The sequence below is a fragment of the Solanum tuberosum genome, unplaced genomic scaffold, assembly GCF_000226075.1.
Source record: "Solanum tuberosum cultivar DM 1-3 516 R44 unplaced genomic scaffold, SolTub_3.0 scf00152, whole genome shotgun sequence".
Taxonomy (NCBI): domain Eukaryota; kingdom Viridiplantae; phylum Streptophyta; class Magnoliopsida; order Solanales; family Solanaceae; genus Solanum; species Solanum tuberosum.
Window position 1 is genome coordinate 427,808 of NW_006239078.1, and position 18,739 is coordinate 446,546.

Genomic DNA, 18,739 nt, shown 5'->3' on the forward strand with positions numbered 1-18,739 from the left:
AGGACTTAGCTTTTTTCTCCTTTTTCTTTTTTGTTTCCAAAGTTGTCATTAAATATACATTTTTATTTACTCCCTCGATCTTATATTATTTGTTGATACAAAACTCTATTATCTATATTTAAATTTCAAATTATATACCAAAGACAAAATCAAATTCGTTTATTTTACTAATTTCACGAAAGGAAAAACTCATTCTTGGTGATAAAGGTTTCTTGATTCGTAACCAGGAATATAGGTAAAAAAAAAGAAAAGGTATCCTCAACTTTAGTTTTGATTCTTTCTACAATTCAATCTTCTATCACCAAAGAAAAGGCCATTATTATCTTATTTACTTTGATTTCGATAAACTAACTACTTTTTGCTACGAACACAAAATAATAATAATTGAACTTAGTGCTCTACTTGATTTTGCTTGTCTTTTGATTCAAAGGAAAAGAGGCGTGGAAATAACTCACTCAGAATGCTTTTTAAAAGATTACGTGATACAATTAGGTCGAATAAATTCTTATGGAATAAGTATTCAGCTGCTTGTCATGAACCATCGAGTACTTTTTTGTTCAATTACTCTTTTACCTGCAAATGCAATGTAGACATTGGGTTCGACAATAATGATATCCCCCAACAGTACATATCAAAATTAGTTGTAACTTTTTCTTTTACATACAGTTTAAACACAAAATGAAAAAAATAAAATTAATTATAACTTAATTTTATAAATTAATAAGTAATTTTTAATAATGTGGACAAATAATACGAAACAGAATAGTACCTAATTAAAATACTCTGCAGAAAATGAACACTTACAAATGATTTGAAGTTTCACTAAATTTACAAATGGACCAAGCCTTAGCCCAGAGCATTTAATGAGTTGTACTATTTTTTTTAGGCTACTTTCAATAAAAGAAAATATTATTTGTATTTCAAAGTTCTTGTACACCCCTTCAAAAAGATATTTAAATAATTTTATTCATAATAATATTTTTTCCTATTTTATTAAACCTCATTAATTAAAGTAGAGTGGGTCAACTTGAAAAAAAAACATAGTATATATAATAAAGTGATGATAACATTTTTGGTCTCCAAGTTATTGGCAATTTTTTTTATTATTATATTATGATGATATATGACTTAATATGGTTGGCCTTTAATCAATTAAATTTTGTGAGTTTGAACTTTTTATGTGGGATATATGTTATAGTTAAAGACTATTTTTGAAAATATATTACCTAAGTAAATTAACCATATAAATCTAATATTGCATATTAACAATTATATATATTTATGAATATTCACAAGCAAATGAATAAAAAATGTTTATTTTAAATAATTGAAAGTTAATTGAGCATAATTAATTGAATATCATTAGACTAATACTAGTTACATTAATAACAAATGCTTGTTATTTTTTTAAAGTGCCAAATCTCTGAAATAAGTTCAACTTGTTAACATGACTAAAATTTCAAATTTATTAACATATTTTTTTCAAGTGGAATGATAGTTTACTTGAGCATTAAATGAAATTGCAAATTTGCAATATTAAGATCTCCAAGCTTGGTCTTAAAAAATAAAAATAGTCGATGACTTCTGCCTATTAAAAAAAAAACTTTTTCTTAAGTAGTCATTTTTTTAAAATGAAAAAAGAAAAAAAAATGTTTACTTGCATATTTATAATCGTCTTTATTTATTACTGTCCAATTTGACCTAGCTACTTGATATTTTACTTTACAAACTATTTTTTTTTCCAAATTATTTGTCGTAATTTTTAAAAATAATTATCTTAAACTATTTATCATTTTAAAAATTCAAGATAAAATATATATTTTTCCTTTTCACCCTTAATAGTAATTATATTTGAAGACTATAAACATTGCACTTACGAAGTAATGCTATGATTGTTCAAATACAAATAAAAGGTAAACAATTTCTTTTTTTTTTCTTAAAAAATTAAAAATTTCTAATAAATATTTATTTAAAAGAATGTAAAATAAAAACACAACAAATAATTTGAAATCGAGGAAATAGTATTTATTTATCATAATCTTATATTAGATAAGATACAATCAATTAAGAGCATTCAATATAGAAGTTTTGAAAATTAATATAAAATAGAAAAATAGGATTAAGGAGATTTAGGATCACGAGCTTCATTTATAAAATCGACATAATAATTCAAAATTATTCTTCTTGACCAAATAATGTGTGAATGGTTATGCATATAAGTGGGTTTTTGGTTGAACAAAATATTTTAAAATACATTTTTTTAATTTAGAAAAATAAATTTCTTAAAAATCATAAAAATAACTCGTGAAAATTTGGAAAACCTATTTTGTAAGTGTCATTTTTTCATTGATTGTTTCCTTCCCACCCTTAAATCTCCACCCTACCCCCGAAACTACAACCCCGTTGCACACGTCCTTCCCCTAGTCCCCATTTCTTACGATACAAATACATTTCACGTCTCCATATTATCATAGACGATCGAAGTCATAGTTTATAGTTTATGTGTTCGAACGTTCATTTAAGTTGTTGAATAAAAACAAGATTTGAATCAAAACTACTGAAATACGTATAAATATTATACTCTAGGTATACCCTCATCCCATTCCTTGTGCAGCATTTTACGGACTTATGTTCAAAGTGTATGTAGTACAAGTAGTATAGTACAACTGTACAAGTATGGAGGAATAAAATAACGTGATAGTAAAAGTTATAAAAAAAATAAAATTGTACCAGACCGTGCACATAAATAATAATACCCCATTTGATTCCCCCCTTATTTTAAAAAAAAAAACAATTTAAAGACGTAGACAATTTACTTTAATATAAATATTAATTTCGTGACTCGAATCGTAACATATAGGTAACAAAGAAAATACATATACATTTACAAAATAAGGCACTGTAGATTTGCCACAGAACTTCCCTAAAAAAAAGTCACATATAAAGACTAAAATAAAACATGAATTCATACATTAAACGAAGCAAGAAAAATAAAATATATGTGTGTGAATATTTTGGAATGTATTAGTTGTATCTAAAATAATGTTGACAAGGTATCAAGAGGTATTTTCAGATATATTATTTAAAAAATTGATAGATTATGTCTAATCGATTTGAATTGAAAAAAATTATGTCCCTATTGTTACAAACCTAACACAACCAGCTCTTATGACGAATTGTGCCAAGGTTATGCCAGATATTCGAGTTGACTTAATTAATATAGAAGAAAATTGAAATTAAGAAAACAATAATTTTTTGAGATAGTATATTAATTGAATGATTATCTGAAAATCAGCTTCTTCGAGATGTTTGGAATGATTTTATTATTCAAGGCGAGGCTAAATCATCTTTATATTGGCATATTCAACAATGGTATCATGAGTTCAATAGAATTTAGTATGTCTTTTCGTATTAATATTTATAAGTATCTTTCTTTGAGCCGAGAGTCTATCAAGATTTGATAGGCTATTTTAGTTATATCTTAATTTCTAAACTATAATATACTCTTTTCACTTCCATAAACAAAAGTGAAAAAAAAAGGCTGCAAAAATAACTTTTGAATTGATGCACTACTACACGTGACATGCTATATAACTTTGATACATATATATATGTTTGTACTAAAAAAGTTATGGGGGTTAAAAGTTAGTTTTAATAGATACAAAATATAGTAAAAATTGTAAGAGAGAAAAGGAAGATATTGTAGAAAGTATCTATGCTTGGAAAAGAAAAAGAAAAAAAAAAGGTTAAAATTTTGTGTTTGAATAAAGTCTATAGGAGAAAAGAAATTAGCATGCATGCCTACTATACTATAATTCACTTTATTTGATCTATTCATCTTTAGATTCCCACTATATGTATTCTATCGATGTTGAAATCTGATTTAATTCGTAGTTGTATATTGTAGGATCTATTTTTAGAGGGTCAATATAAATTTGAATTTGTATGTTGCAAAGTCTTACTAAATCCGGATACAAGCATTGCAGGACTCATTTTTTGTGTGTCTGTGTATGGGGGGGGGACTCGACTAAATTTTGGATTGGTGCGTTGTAGGGCCCGTTTAATTCGGAAGGAAATACTTTCGACGTGATTTTTTTCATTTTCAAGACTCGACCCTGAAATTTCTAAAAACAATGAAGGAATTCTAAACCATATTCTCATCATAACTCATGTTTGATAAATCTATTGATTTATCTTTTTATAAGAAATATTCATAAGATTTGTCTTTTTTCAAAATATCAATAAGAATGTAGATATACAAAATTTAATTTATGTTTTTTCTTCTCACATAAAATCACATGCCCTACAATTTATCATTTTCCAACGGTAGGAATAATATCAATAATTAGTAGATATACATTTTTTTATGGTTTTTTTCCCACATGAAATCACATGCCCTACAATTTGTGCCGTTGCTATATATTTTCAATAAAGAAATGTATATATATGTAGAGTTTTTTTTATGCCTTTTCTCTAAAGATGTTTATGTTTGTTTACGGGGCCGACTCAACAAGATTGGGGCCTAAAGCCAAATCTTAAAGAGGGGCCCTAATATTTTTTTTAAAATTCTTTTTTTTTAAAAAAAAATCATCATATATACTTTATTTTAAAATCTACTTTTCTAGCCTTTTTAGATGCAAAGCTATTAATTATTGTTTTATAATTGATATGTTTTAATAATTCCTTTTCAATTGATAATATAGTTAATCCATTCAATCTCTTTTGAGACATTGTTGATCTAAGATAAGATTTTATCAATTTTAGTTTCGAAAAACTTCTTTCGGCTGAGGCAACAATTACAGGAATTGTTAACATTATTCTATAAATTCAAAAAATTTATTTTTTGTTAAAAAATCTATCAAGGGCTCCTTTTTGGGATTATTTAATTCTTCAAGTTTTCTGTTTTTCACTTTTTTTGTCAAACCCAATCATATTTTCCAGTTGACATATTTAAATTGAATAATTTTAATTAATAACTAAAACAAGAATATATATATATACTTATGAACTAAGAATATCAACAATAACATATTTTCAAGAAAAAATATAAAATAAAGTTAGAATAATAAACTCTGACTCATGAATTTGATAAGTTGATAGAACAATATTGAAATAGTGTTGTGTTCCTTCAATATAATGATTGCTTGGTTCACATCTTGAGATTTTGAAGAAGACATCCAAAAGCAAATTTTGTTCTTTTGTAACTTGTAAACAACAGTAAAACAAAAAAAATTGTAGGAGAGAGTTCAATATTGAGAATGAAAAAAATAAAATAGAGAATAAAAAATAATGAGTATAAGGTAAATAATAATATAGGGTCAAACTTTTAGGAGATAAATAAGAAAACACAATTTCCCATTTAAGGAAATTATTCCCAAAAAATGTTTCATTCCCTTAAAAAAGTGGGAAAACTAAAGGTCATTTTTCTTATTTTTTTTTATATTTCTTACATATATTTTTTTAAATAATTAAAAGTACATATAATTTTTTTTATATAAGTATATTTTTTTTAAAATTGGGAGCCCCCAAAATTATGGGGCCTCAAGCGATGACTTTAGTGGCCTAGTGGTTAAGATGGCCATGTTTGTTTATATACTAAAAAGTTAAACGAGTTTAATAAATATAATATATTCTAAACACAAGGTCAAAGCTTACTTTATTCTAAAGAAAATTATGATTTATAACCTTTTGTGTCATGACTTTCAAGTTACGGGTCAAGAGACAAGTAAATAATTTCTATGTGGCGTAGAAATGAAAATGATTTATCTTTCTGATCTTTTAATTTCTATCGAGTTTCTCGATGACTTCTTTTCTAATTGTGAATCCTCATAAAAAAAATAATTATGGGGCAATACTATAATAAGTATTTGTGAGTGCTTGTATACACATTTTGTTTATATTTCTGTACAATTAAGAAAAAAAATTGTCCCAAATATAATGATCACTTGTATCTTTTTTGGATATGCTTAATCCAATTAAAAATTTTTGTAGTTTCATTCATGTGTGTTGATTAAATTAATCATAGGAATAATTAATGAGTACTCTAGTTATATTATATTCTTGAGTAGAAATAAGTAGGGAATAATTGGAATGTAAAGTATTTATTGTATTTTCAAAGGAAAAAGGGTAAGACAATTATTTTTCACCAAACTTATAAATACAAGTCATATGTTTTGTATGTGAATTAAATAAATTCATCATATTTTGCATCTTTAGAAGTTATCTGATGACGTGTATTTTATCATTTAAGCAAATATTACATTTATTTTAACGTTAATTATTATTTTCAACAATTTTATATATTTATTATTTGACGTGCTATATATGTGCAATACATGTACGCTAAATTAGTTCTTATAAATATTGGATGCTAATAGGTATATATTTAAAATAAGACGATACACTTGAGAGAAGTTTTGATATTTTTAAATTTAAAATAAGACTATACTCGAGAGAGGCTCATGTACATTTAAATTAAAAATAAGACGAGATACTCAAGGAAAATTTCAGCATCTCTTAATTTAAAATAAGACGACATACTCGAGAGAAGTTCCAATATTTATAAATTTAAAATAAAATGCTATATTCTAGAGAAGTTTCAATACATCATAATTTAAAACAAGATAATATATTCGAGAGAAGTTTCAGTTCATCTAAATTTTTAATAAGACGTTATACTTGAGAGAAGTTTCATTATCTTTAATTTTAAAATAAAATGATATACTGAAGCTGTTATAATGAGGTTTTACTGTAGCAAAAACTCAATTATTTTAATAAATATAATATATTCATCTTAGCTATCATGAAAATTAAATTTATAAAAATTAATAATTGAGAAATACTGAAGCTGTTATAACGAGGTTTTTTTGCAACAAAAACTCAATTATTTTAATAAATATAATATATTCATCTTAGCTATCAAGGAAATTAAATTTATAAAAATTAATAATTGAGAAATTTTATACCATACTTTATGTATTTTCTCTGTACTCTATGAATTCTTCAGATTTATCGTTAGGGTGTGTTCGGTATGGAGCAAGAAAATGTTATCTAATTTTTTTATGATCGGTTGGTTAAAATTTTTGAAGTTATTTTCTCGAAACAATAGTTCCTTAAAAAATGTGGTAAATAACGTTTTCAGTGAAAGCAGAGAAAACATGTTTTACAAATGACATTTCATTTATCTATAAATACTTTCAAGATAATATTATTTATATACATATCAAACACAATAAAATAAGTATGTAACTCAGATATTTTTTTAGAAAATATTTTCCTAGAGTGTTTGTATTTTATTAGGAAAAAAGTGAAATTCATTAATTTTAAGTCAATAAACCACGTTTGATTTAAATGAAATTAGTTGTACTCATATTGTTAGAGTACTTTTAGTCGTTCTAAATTTAATGCATATTGAATTCATAAAAGTCTTTGTTGTTACATTTATGTGTGTCCATTTAATTAATCATAGGAACGATTAATGAGTAATCTTGACTAGCAATAAATTTATTATGTTTTCAAAGCAAAAAAAGTGAAAAAGAAAAGTGTTAAACAATTTATTTTTCACTAAACTTATAAATTAAAGGTCCCTAAATTAAAATAAGACGATGTATTCTAGAGAAGTTTCAGTATATTTATATTTATAATTAGACGATATGTTTTATAGAAGTTTTGACACATTTATATTCAAACTAAGATGATATATTCGAGAAAATTTTCAATATCTCCAAATTTTAAATGAGACAACATCTTCTAGAGAAGTTTCAGTATCTCTAAATTTAAAATAAGACGAGAGGTTCGAAAAAAAATTCAATATATCTAAATATTTCAAAAAAAATAATCAACATATCAATATATACTTTGCCCTAAATTGAAAAAAGAAACAAATTCACAAAAAGGAAATATATCTATTCCATGTAAAATCATTTATGTTTTCTCTAAAATAATAGAATCATTTATTACATCATCATTAGCTCACTTGCTCTAGTCAATTATCTTAATTCTTTTTCCTTTTCCTTCCTCAAAGGAAAAAAAGAAGCAAAACAATAAATAAAAATAAAAGACTTACTGTTTTTATAAAAATGTGAAATATTTTTAAGCAAATAATTTATTGTAATACTAATATTCAAATTAGAATTTTTTTTTCCTAATACAGTGCATATCAATAATACTTTAACCTAAATTGAAAAAAGAAAACAAAAAAGGATATATATATTCCATGTAGAATCATTTAAGTTTTCTATAAAAGTGTATAAGAATCATTTATTACATCATCATTGGCTCACTTGGTCTAGTCAATAATTCTTTTTCCTTTACCTTCCTCAAAGAAAAAAAAGCAAAATAATAAATTGTACTCCTAAAAAGTTTGGGAAAAACAATCTTGATTCTATTAATTTGTTATTTTTGTATATACATGTAATTTTATGTAAAAATAGTGATTACCTATCACTTTTTGGTCATGTCATAAAAAAAATAATCATAATATTATTATGAAGTTTCAAATTATATAATTATTTTAAAATTTTATTTGTAATTTTTGACATTTTCGAATAATGATTATTTTTCAATTACAACCACTAAAAATGACTATTCATGAATTTTACCTAATTTTTATATTCTTTCAGTTTTAATTTACGTGACATTTTTCACACTCTGAAATTAAGATTATAGCATATCTAATCGTGACTCATAATAATACTTAACATATAATCTTTTAATACAAAAAATATCACATAAATTGTGACGAAGGGAATATAATTTTTTGCTTTTTTTTTTCTCCTCATTTTTTTATTGTTATTTATGTTAAATTAATTAATGAGGCATAATCCACAATTCTCATACAAAATTCCTTTTTTACCCTAAACACATATATCCATTTCCTACATAAACCTTTCTTTTCTCTTCTTGAAAAAAAACAGTCCAAACCCCACATTATACTCTCTCTCTATATACTCTCCTCCTCCTTCTGTCTCTTCTTCCCCCTTTTTTTTTGTGTGTTTTTATTAGAAAAAACCCAAAAAATGATAAGAAAAATGCTAATGATTACATGCAAAAATCTTTAGAAATCTTGAAAATATGAGGGATTTTGATTAAAGGGTGTTAGTGGGATTTTTTTTTGCCTTTTTTTTTCATGAAAATGGGATTGAATCTTGTAAAGACTGGATTTTGATTAAAGGGGTTTTAGTTTTAATAGCAAAGTTTTGATCTTTTTGGTTTTTTTGTTCTTAAAATGGGTGAAAACAGTAATGATTTGCTACTTTGTACAGAAACTAAGAATCTTTGCTTTGATGATCTTGATTCTTGGGCAAATGATGACCAAAAAATTCAAGAAAAGAGTAAAGTTTTGAACTTTGACTATGGCAGATCAGTGGCATTGATTGATTTGTTGCCAAGTCTAAGTGAAGAAAGCTTTTGTGTTATGATGGAAAGGGAAAAAATATTTTTACCAAAAGATGATTATCTTAAGAGATTGAGAATTGGGGATTTGGATTTGAATCATAGAAGAGAAGCTGTTAATTGGATTTGGAAGGTTAACTATATGCTTTTGATTATTTCCTTTTTGATCAACTTTATGTTTTGCATTAATCTCAATCTTAATCTTATACCCTTTGTTTGGTAAATGTTTGGTTTTCTCATTGAGTTTCTAGTTCTTTCTTAAAAATAGAGTCTTTTTCTATATCTGATGTCCTTTTCTTGAATTTTACTTGAAAATGTGGATTTGTTAGTAGGTAGTCAAGTGTTTTGCTTTCCCATTGGTTGCATTAGTATTAGTCTTAGATTTCTATTTCTATTGGTTGTTTCTGTTGCCTTGATTGTCGTACCAGACCTCACTTGTGTGATTACACCGTCTATGTTGTTTTACATTGATTAGTGGGGACATATATATTTTAGTGATTTGTTTTTTTGTGTTATGTGATTTGCAGGCTCATGTGCATTATGGATTTGGAGAGCTGAGTTTTTGTTTGTCAATAAATTACCTTGATAGGTTTCTGTCTTTGTATGAATTGCCAGTAAGTCTACTTTATATGATTTTGTCTTACACTTTGTTTCTTTGTGTTTGAACTTTTCAATGTTGGTTGATTACCCTGCATTCTGCTAAATTACTTTTTTTTCTTATGAATGATTTACAGAGAGGTAAAATTTGGACAATTCAATTGTTAGCTGTAGCCTGTTTATCCCTTGCTGTCAAAATGGATGAAATTAATGTTCCTTTGACTGTTGATTTACAGGTGAATACAAAATGTCCATTTCAAGAACTTGTTTTTATTGAACTTTCTTGTTATTTCTTTTTCCGAACTGCTTTGGATTGTTTTTTCCTTGAGTTGAGGGTTTATTGGAAACGAACTCACGGGATCACACTCGGTGTGTTGTTGTATTCTTGAATTAGAATATTTGTAGTGAATCTTGAGTTGTTTTGTTTGTGGGAACAGGTAGGTGAGCCTAAGTTTTTGTTTGAAGGCAAAACAATACAAAGAATGGAACTTTTGGTGTTGAGCACATTGAGATGGAGAATGCAGGCTTTTACACCTTGCACATTCATTGATTATTTTATGAGAAAGATGAATCTTGATGAATTCCCATCAATGCGATTGGTTTCTAGATCAATTCAGCTAATATTAAGCATAATTAAAGGTTATACTCTCACCACAATCTTTCGAGTCTTTTTGGATATCGTTTGAATCTATGTTGCTCGGATTCTCAAAAGATATTGTTGTTTGGAACCTCTAATAATACATAGCTTTTAGAGGATCTGACACACGCCGAGTCCGAGTTACATGTTGTACCATTTCTTGATCCTGAAAAAATCATCAAGTGTTTGATCCAGTTCTTGGTTGGGAAAATTGAATGCAGGTATTGACTTCTTGGAATTCAGGCCTTCTGAAATTGCAGCAGCAGTGGCAATGTCTGTTTCATGGGAAAGGCCACAAGCAAAAGACATTGATAAGGCAATGTCTTGCTTCTCCATACAAGTTGAAAAGGTGAAAGATTTTGAGTTAGTGCCCCCCACTGATATAAAAACTCTTGATTCTTGCCCCCCTTAAACTTTCTTTTAGTGGAGAAAGCACAACCACGACGTGTTGGTTAGGTGCACGTCACGAGCTCAAACATTACTAAAGAGTCATACTGTTAAATGTTGTCCATTGACGTGTGGATTAGGTGCACGTCACGAGCTCAAACATTGTTAAAGAGTCATACTCATCATCCATCGAGTTTCAAACCATGCGCCACTAGTCTAGATTCTTGATACATTAAAATTTACCAACTTGGTTTTAACTTTTATATCATTAGTTTATTGATGTGGGGCTTCATTGTTTTTTCTTTCTTGTGATATTGCAGGACAGAGTGATGAAGTGTCTTGAACTGATCCAAGATTTGACATTGGTTAGTGGGACTAGTGCTACTACTGCTGCAGCAGCAGCAACATCAGTACCTCAAACTCCCAATGGAGTGTTGGAAGCTGCTTGTTTGAGTTATAAAAGTGGTGAAGGAACAGTTCTTTCATGTCAAAATGCAAAAAGGAGGAAACTTAACACAAACATCATCTCATGAAGTCATCAACTTTAAATTTTTTAAATCTTTTTTACTAGTTTTTAGAGGTCCTAAAACTCCAATGAGTTTTGGCTAAATGGAAAATTTGTTGGTGTGGTGGCTTTAAAAGTCACAAAAGCATTGAGGAAAAGAAGGGGGGGGGGGGGAGGGGGTCCATGTAGAGTCATACTCATCATCCATCGAGTTTCAAACCATGCGCCACTAGTCTAGATTCTTGATACATTAAAATTTACCAACTTGGTTTTAACTTTTATATCATTAGTTTATTGATGTGGGGCTTCATTGTTTTTTCTTTCTTGTGATATTGCAGGACAGAGTGATGAAGTGTCTTGAACTGATCCAAGATTTGACATTGGTTAGTGGGACTAGTGCTACTACTGCTGCAGCAGCAGCAACATCAGTACCTCAAACTCCCAATGGAGTGTTGGAAGCTGCTTGTTTGAGTTATAAAAGTGGTGAAGGAACAGTTCTTTCATGTCAAAATGCAAAAAGGAGGAAACTTAACACAAACATCATCTCATGAAGTCATCAACTTTAAATTTTTTAAATCTTTTTTACTAGTTTTTAGAGGTCCTAAAACTCCAATGAGTTTTGGCTAAATGGAAAATTTGTTGGTGTGGTGGCTTTAAAAGTCACAAAAGCATTGAGGAAAAGAAGGGGGGGGGGGGTAGGGGGTCCATGTTTTTAGCATGAAAAGAATTGTCACCAGCTGTTAATAATAATCCTGAGTTGTCAACAACCATAGTAAAATAGGAGGTTGAGGAGAAAGATTTGAGTTTTTTCTCTTCCTTTTTTTGGGTAATTTAAAAAAAAAATCAAATGAAAAATATATAGAATGAGAAAGGGTTTGGAGGTTAAAAGTAGTATAGTTAGTGGAGGTTATTAAGTGGTGGTATTGTTTTATTATTTCTATTATGTAGTGAAGTGAAGTGAAATTGAGATGTATTTTCATGGTACTATGGAATAAAACATCCAAAAAAAAGTCCTTTTGATCTTTATTTTTGTTAATAATATAATGTTGCATTGTGTTGTGCAAATTGGATCTCTATTTATTACTATATAGGATGGTGAATAAGTATGTATATTATCAATGTAGAGATTAAGTTATTTAAAGATAAAAAAAAACTATTTTAGACTAAGAAATTTATGTATAGTGGTTTCCTTTATTGTTAACATTATACAACAATTCCTTTATTATTAATTATCAACAACAAGTGGATGTATGTATACTTTATCCCTAATTTGTGAGAAGTGAAGAGGTTGTTCAAGAAAGAGAATCATTCGATTACCTATTAATCCTATATTCTAATCCTTGATCATCATATTTTTTCTATTTTGGGTTGAGTCCTAGATGTGATGGAGATGTGTCTTATTATATCTAATCACCTTTTTCTATCTTTTCACTTGTCTACTCTAGCTCTTTTTAGATCTATTATTGTAGACCGTTCTCGTACCTTCTACAGGGGCATCCATGTTCTTCCTCTTTACATGTCTGGATCATTCCAACGTTATTCTTTTTTGCATCTTGTCCATCACTGTCCACTGATATCACTTTCACCTTGTCTCGTATATCTTCATTCATCATCTTATCTCTCCTAGTCACATACATTTAACTCATCTCCTTCTTTTAAACAAGTAAATTCTTAAATAACTAACACTCTATCCCATTCAACATGATTGGTCAAACAATCACTCCATAGAAATTATTTTTTTCAAGTCTCGATGACATATTCTTATCACAAAGGGTACCAGATGTGAGGCCTCGTTCATCCACCCCACTCTTGCATGATGTGTGACATCATCGACAATTTCTTCATTTTTTGGATTATTGACCTAAGATACCTGAAACCTCCTCTAATAGAGGATGACCTGTGTATCAATCCTTACTTTCACATTTGTCTCATGCAGACGCCACTGAACTTGCATTTCAAATCTTTAAATTGTAGGGTCTGTCTCCAAATCTCATTAACTCCACTGCATGTCATGTTAATCAATACTAGTCATATGCAAATAACATCCATCATGATACCTCTTCTTGAAGTTGTTGTGTCATTTCATCTATAACATAAATAATTCCTACATTAACAAACATGTAACCAAACGACCCTCTAAGGGTGAAAAGATCTCAATTATTTCTCTATATCAAGAATTTCTCCATTTTAGTGCTCAAAATAAAATTCTTAAGTTAAGAGAGAAGAATTTCAATCATCTTGTTATATTTCAGGTGGGTATCGAATTAACCTCTTGAGACCACTGTTTAAAATATACTTGAATTTTACAAAGTACTTTTTACCGCCTCGAAAATCTAAAATGTTGTTTAATTGAGACTTGAGGATGAAAGTTAGTATCTGATAGTTCAGAACTTCATATCCAAAAATCTGAAGAAAAAAAAAGTATAACACATTCAAATTTCAGACTTAATGGTGGAAGTTAGTATATGACGGTTCAAAACTTCATATCCAAAAGTATAAAAAAAAAAGTATAACACGTTCAAACTTCAGACTTGAGGGTGGAAGTTAATATCTGACAGTTCAAAACTTCATATCCAAAGGTCTGGATAAAAAAGTATAACACGTTCATACTTCAAACTTAGAGGACGAAAGTTTGATTGTGGTAGTTCACAAATTTAAATCCATAGTCTGAAATTTTGTCCAAACACAACATAAATTATTATCAAACTTTGTACTGAAACTACTAGTACTAAACTCTATCAATTATTAATTATTAAAACATTATACTATACTACTCTTTGGTGGTACACTACAAATTGTCCATCAAATACAACATAAATTATTACCAAACTTTGTACTAAAATTAATTTCAAAATTCCAATAACTAAACGACCACAAATGTATTCGACAAAATTGTACAAGTAAGGATCTCAACTGATTTTTGGTTTCCTCTTTGCTAATAACTACTGTTTTGTATTATTTTAGTTTTTTTTTCACCACAAAATTTAATTTAGGGCCATTATTAAATTATAATGAAATTATAGTTCTGAGATTATAATTTCTAGACTAATTAATTCCATCTGAGAAGTCGGATTAAATAGTCCCAATTTAGGTGGGATAAGACGAGAAATCACAATACAAAATTAACTTAATTTACTATGACCATGTACTAAAAATATACATTAGTTAAGTTGTATATGTGTACATAGAAATACATATAGACATTTATTTGTTTGATATAAGTATTCGATGCGAGTAAATTTTTATGGACAAGGAGGGACATATGTGCCCCATTCAATTGATAAGATCCATAATTTGAATCAAAATGTTGAAGCTTTTTTTGCATTATTGGCACAGAATAAATTGATAGATCATGGTCATTTTCTGTCATATTACATATGGATAGCCCTTATCAAAAGCAAGACATTTCAAAATTTAAAAGTTTATATGCACTAGTCATTTTATCGTGATGTATTTTGTTATTTTGCAGTTTTATATATATTCTTGCACCCTTCTTAATCTATAAAAGTAAAAATAAAATGTGTATATTAGTTTTTTAAAATTCTACTTGTAAAACTACACTATATGTAGTTATTGTTATACAACAAAACGAAAAACAATTTCTTAAAAGAAAATAGCATGATGCATGACTGTTATCAGGTCATACCGTAAGGTATTGAGTTAAGTCTCGCAACAAGCGCAATCCTCATGTTTAGTTGTCATCATTAAGTTTGAAACCCTTGACTGTCGTGTAACTCCTCGAGAATCATGTCATTCGCCTATCACATGTTGCCACTAGAATCATAAATACTCGAAAGGCTCACTCCGTTTTGTGCCAAAACTTCAACTCAATCACTCGGACAAAGGGATTTGACCAACCAACTACAGGCTCAGATATACAATTATTTTTATCTTTTGATAGTTTTATCTCGATATTACCTAATTTCGTAATTGTTATCCCCAATGCAATATGATATAAAAATATCATCAAAATTTTGGCATAAATAATTTTTAAATATTTGCTTATTTATATGAGTACAAAAAATTATTAATCAAACAAATGAACAATACGACGCCGTTTAGTCGTTTTCCGGTAATGATTGCCTTGTATGTACTTTTTGGGGATCCGAATTGGCAATATTGGGCCCACTAACTATGACCCAAATCCGTTTCGTTTGACCAATAGCCACGTGTCTAAATTTAACTTACATCAATAGAAAATATATTTTTGAGAAATTTGTGGACTCTCTCCGTTTATGTTTACTTGTTCACGATGACGTTTCACACCTATTGAAAAATAATAATTAATATGTGCATTTTAGTATAACACTCCATATTAAGTGAACGGAGGGAGTATATAGCGAGATTCTACTTTTATTTTTCAAAATATAGTTATATTCTTTTAAAATACACGTACATATATTATGTGTGTGTTTTCAAAATAAAAATTGAAACGTATGTGTATGTATGCGATGACATCAATTGCATGCTTGATCAAATGAATTCAACGTATGTATCTTCACGATGTATGTAAAGCTAATTGTGTGTGAACGGTGAAAGATAAGTAAAATACATGTTGTATAAACGGAGAAATAATATACGATATATTCATGTCATACATGTATTTTAGATACTTGTTATCGTCTCTTTTAGGAGAGTCTCACTATCACTCTATCAGACTCGTTAGATATACAAGTACATGTATCTAGTATATGTGCTTATAAAATATATATTTTTGTAAGTTTATAAAAGTATCATTATAAGTTGTGTAAGAGTAATGTTTATTTTATTAGAAAAAAATATTTTGGCAATAATAAGAAATGGAAGATAGTAAGTAAGACTGGTCAACATCTTGGTTTGCTCATTTACAACACTGACTCACTGAGTTTTTAAAATTTTATTTTTATTATATTTTTATATAATAAAATAAAATAAAGAAAGGGATATCTGAAGCATAAGAAACCTTGGGAATTGAATGTGAAAAATAAATTATTTTAAATGCTTTTGGATTGTTCCTTTCTTTCTGTTCATTTTCTCAGTTGTAAATATTCACACAAAAATTCATCCAATATAATTTTTCTTAGATTTTTGGTTCAAAATTTTATGTTTCAAAAACCTACTTGATTTTGCAGCCTTTTACCTAGGCTAAACAAACATAAATTATTAATATATGTATGTAATTATTTGGTATTCTATATTCATCGACTTGACTAGTTTGAGTCGGGTATGACTTATTAAAAAGGAAATACATTAATCAGGAATTTACTCATTCTCAAAACCTGAATCTGAAATCTTTGATTAAAGGTGAAGGATCGATCTCATCCATTAGCTAAATTTTTTTTATAGTGACTTTATTATATGCCTTAGTTCAGAGGCTTTTCACTCAAATTACATGCATATGCATATTATTAAGAAATTAAAATTAAATTGTAGTTTTTTTTAATAATATTATATTTATTCTGAACTTTCGAACTCTAATTTATTAAAATCGCAATTAATACATATGATGTTGAATGTAAGTTGGAGCTGTCATTTTACAATGTGATTATAATGAAGTCCTTGCATCCATTAAATTAAACGTGAAAGATTGACGATGTGTCTATCTTAAATGATCTAAAAAAAAGGTGTAATTAATACATTGGTCCAAATTTATTATATATTTTTAAGATTTTAATAAGTAATATTTATGATAAAAGTATATTTGTTTCAATTATGGTTTATTTCTTTAAGCGTCTCACTTAATTAACACTTTACTAAATATAAATCCATTAGTCCATCAATAGAAATTCACAATCCATCGATTTTATTCGAACGTGAGACCTAAAAAAACATAGACGCTTTAAAGATTGCGATCATCAAGTTTTCCATGTTAAAACGAGTTTTCTTATTTAGTTTATTAGTTCAAACGTAGATCTTCAATAACTCGATTTCATAGGTTCAAATCCTAACACGTTCTTCACCTTATTCCGCAGATAAATAATACTTATAATTATGATAAGATAAGATGAGATACTGTCAAAATTAATTATTTTCACCCATTACTCTTAATAAAAATTTTTGGGTAATTTTTTTTAATTAGAATTAATAATGTACTACCGAAAGCATACTATTGTCAGACCAACAAGTGATAATATTTTCTATACTTAGTATTAAATTGCTTATTATAAACAAAACATAAGAATACCTTTTGCATATATAAAGACAAAGACAGTAAAAATATAATGGTAAAATTTAATGTATAATTAATTGAGTTTTGACTGACCAAAAACAGCTAAGCATGGTCAAAACTCAAGAGCCTCTAGATGAATTATTTTATTAAATAAATAAAATAAAACTTTTGCTTCTCTGTGGTCGGTGGAGCTACAATACGGTCATAGTGATAATAATTTGAATAAAAATTTCATGACTGCTATAATGAGATAGTTATGTATGTATATTGATATTTGACATTTAGATTTAGATTTCATTTAGTTGTTATAAATAAAAGTATATAAAAATTAGTTTAATAATTTTGTATATCACGAAGAAGAAAAGTACTCTTTCCTTCTAACCAAAACAATAGAAATTAGAGTATGTAATTTTATTTTTATATATAATATATTTCTTATAAAAATATTGAGTATGACTATTATAGAAAGATAATTTTACAAAGAATTCTGATATAATGAATGTCCTTGTTGTTATAGGTAAAATAATGTTATAAAGAAGTAAAATATAAATGAAAAATCGATACTCAAGAATATAAGGTACGAGTTGGAGTGTTGGTCTGTTGGATGAATTTAGTAGTTTTTCCATAAATCCTATATTTATTTTAGAAAAGTCATTAAACATGTAAAATTTATTTAATCATGAATCCAATAACTAAAACGAGCTATGAGTTTAGTGAAAATTAATTTAGAATCAATAAATTTTAAATCTTAATTCCGAAAGATATAACCTTTTAGTTACTGATTCAACCAAACTCAACACAAAAATACATCATAAAATATTGATTAAAGTCTATACAATTTGACTATCAAAAAGCGAAATATGACAAATAAAAATAACGGAAAGAACCCAAAGACAAGTGCCTTGAAATTGCAAATACATCTTGTTGAATGGTCAAGTTGAATGTCAAACTAACTTCAATCTTGTTATGATTGCTACAATTAGCTTATAGAATTACTACATAAAAGCTTCATTAACTTTTTGTATTTCTTGGAATTGGACATTAGTATTTTTTAAAATGAATATCTAACTTC

The 18,739-nt window shown here is 27.6% G+C and overlaps 1 protein-coding gene across 1 annotated transcript; it reads left to right on the plus strand.

Annotated features, from left to right (window-relative positions):
* The first annotated feature begins 8,928 nt into the window (after nt 1-8,928).
* Nucleotides 8,929-11,685, plus strand: LOC102581106 (cyclin-D4-1-like). Its single transcript, XM_006353124.2, has 6 exons — nt 8,929-9,526; nt 9,921-10,007; nt 10,128-10,226; nt 10,428-10,629; nt 10,849-10,976; nt 11,335-11,685. The coding sequence occupies exons 1-6, from the start codon at nt 9,227-9,229 to the stop codon at nt 11,545-11,547; spliced, it is 1,029 nt and encodes a 342-aa protein (XP_006353186.1). The 5' UTR covers nt 8,929-9,226; the 3' UTR covers nt 11,548-11,685.
* The last annotated feature ends 7,054 nt before the right edge of the window (nt 11,686-18,739 follow it).

Coding starts and splice junctions, on each gene's coding strand:
- LOC102581106 (XM_006353124.2), top strand. CDS start 9,227: ATGGGTGAAAACAGTAATGATTTGCTACTTTGTACAGAAACTAAGAAT. Junction 10,008..10,127: donor TGTCTTTGTATGAATTGCCA/GTAAGTCTACTT, acceptor AATGATTTACAG/AGAGGTAAAATTTGGACAAT. Junction 10,977..11,334: donor TCTCCATACAAGTTGAAAAG/GTGAAAGATTTT, acceptor GTGATATTGCAG/GACAGAGTGATGAAGTGTCT.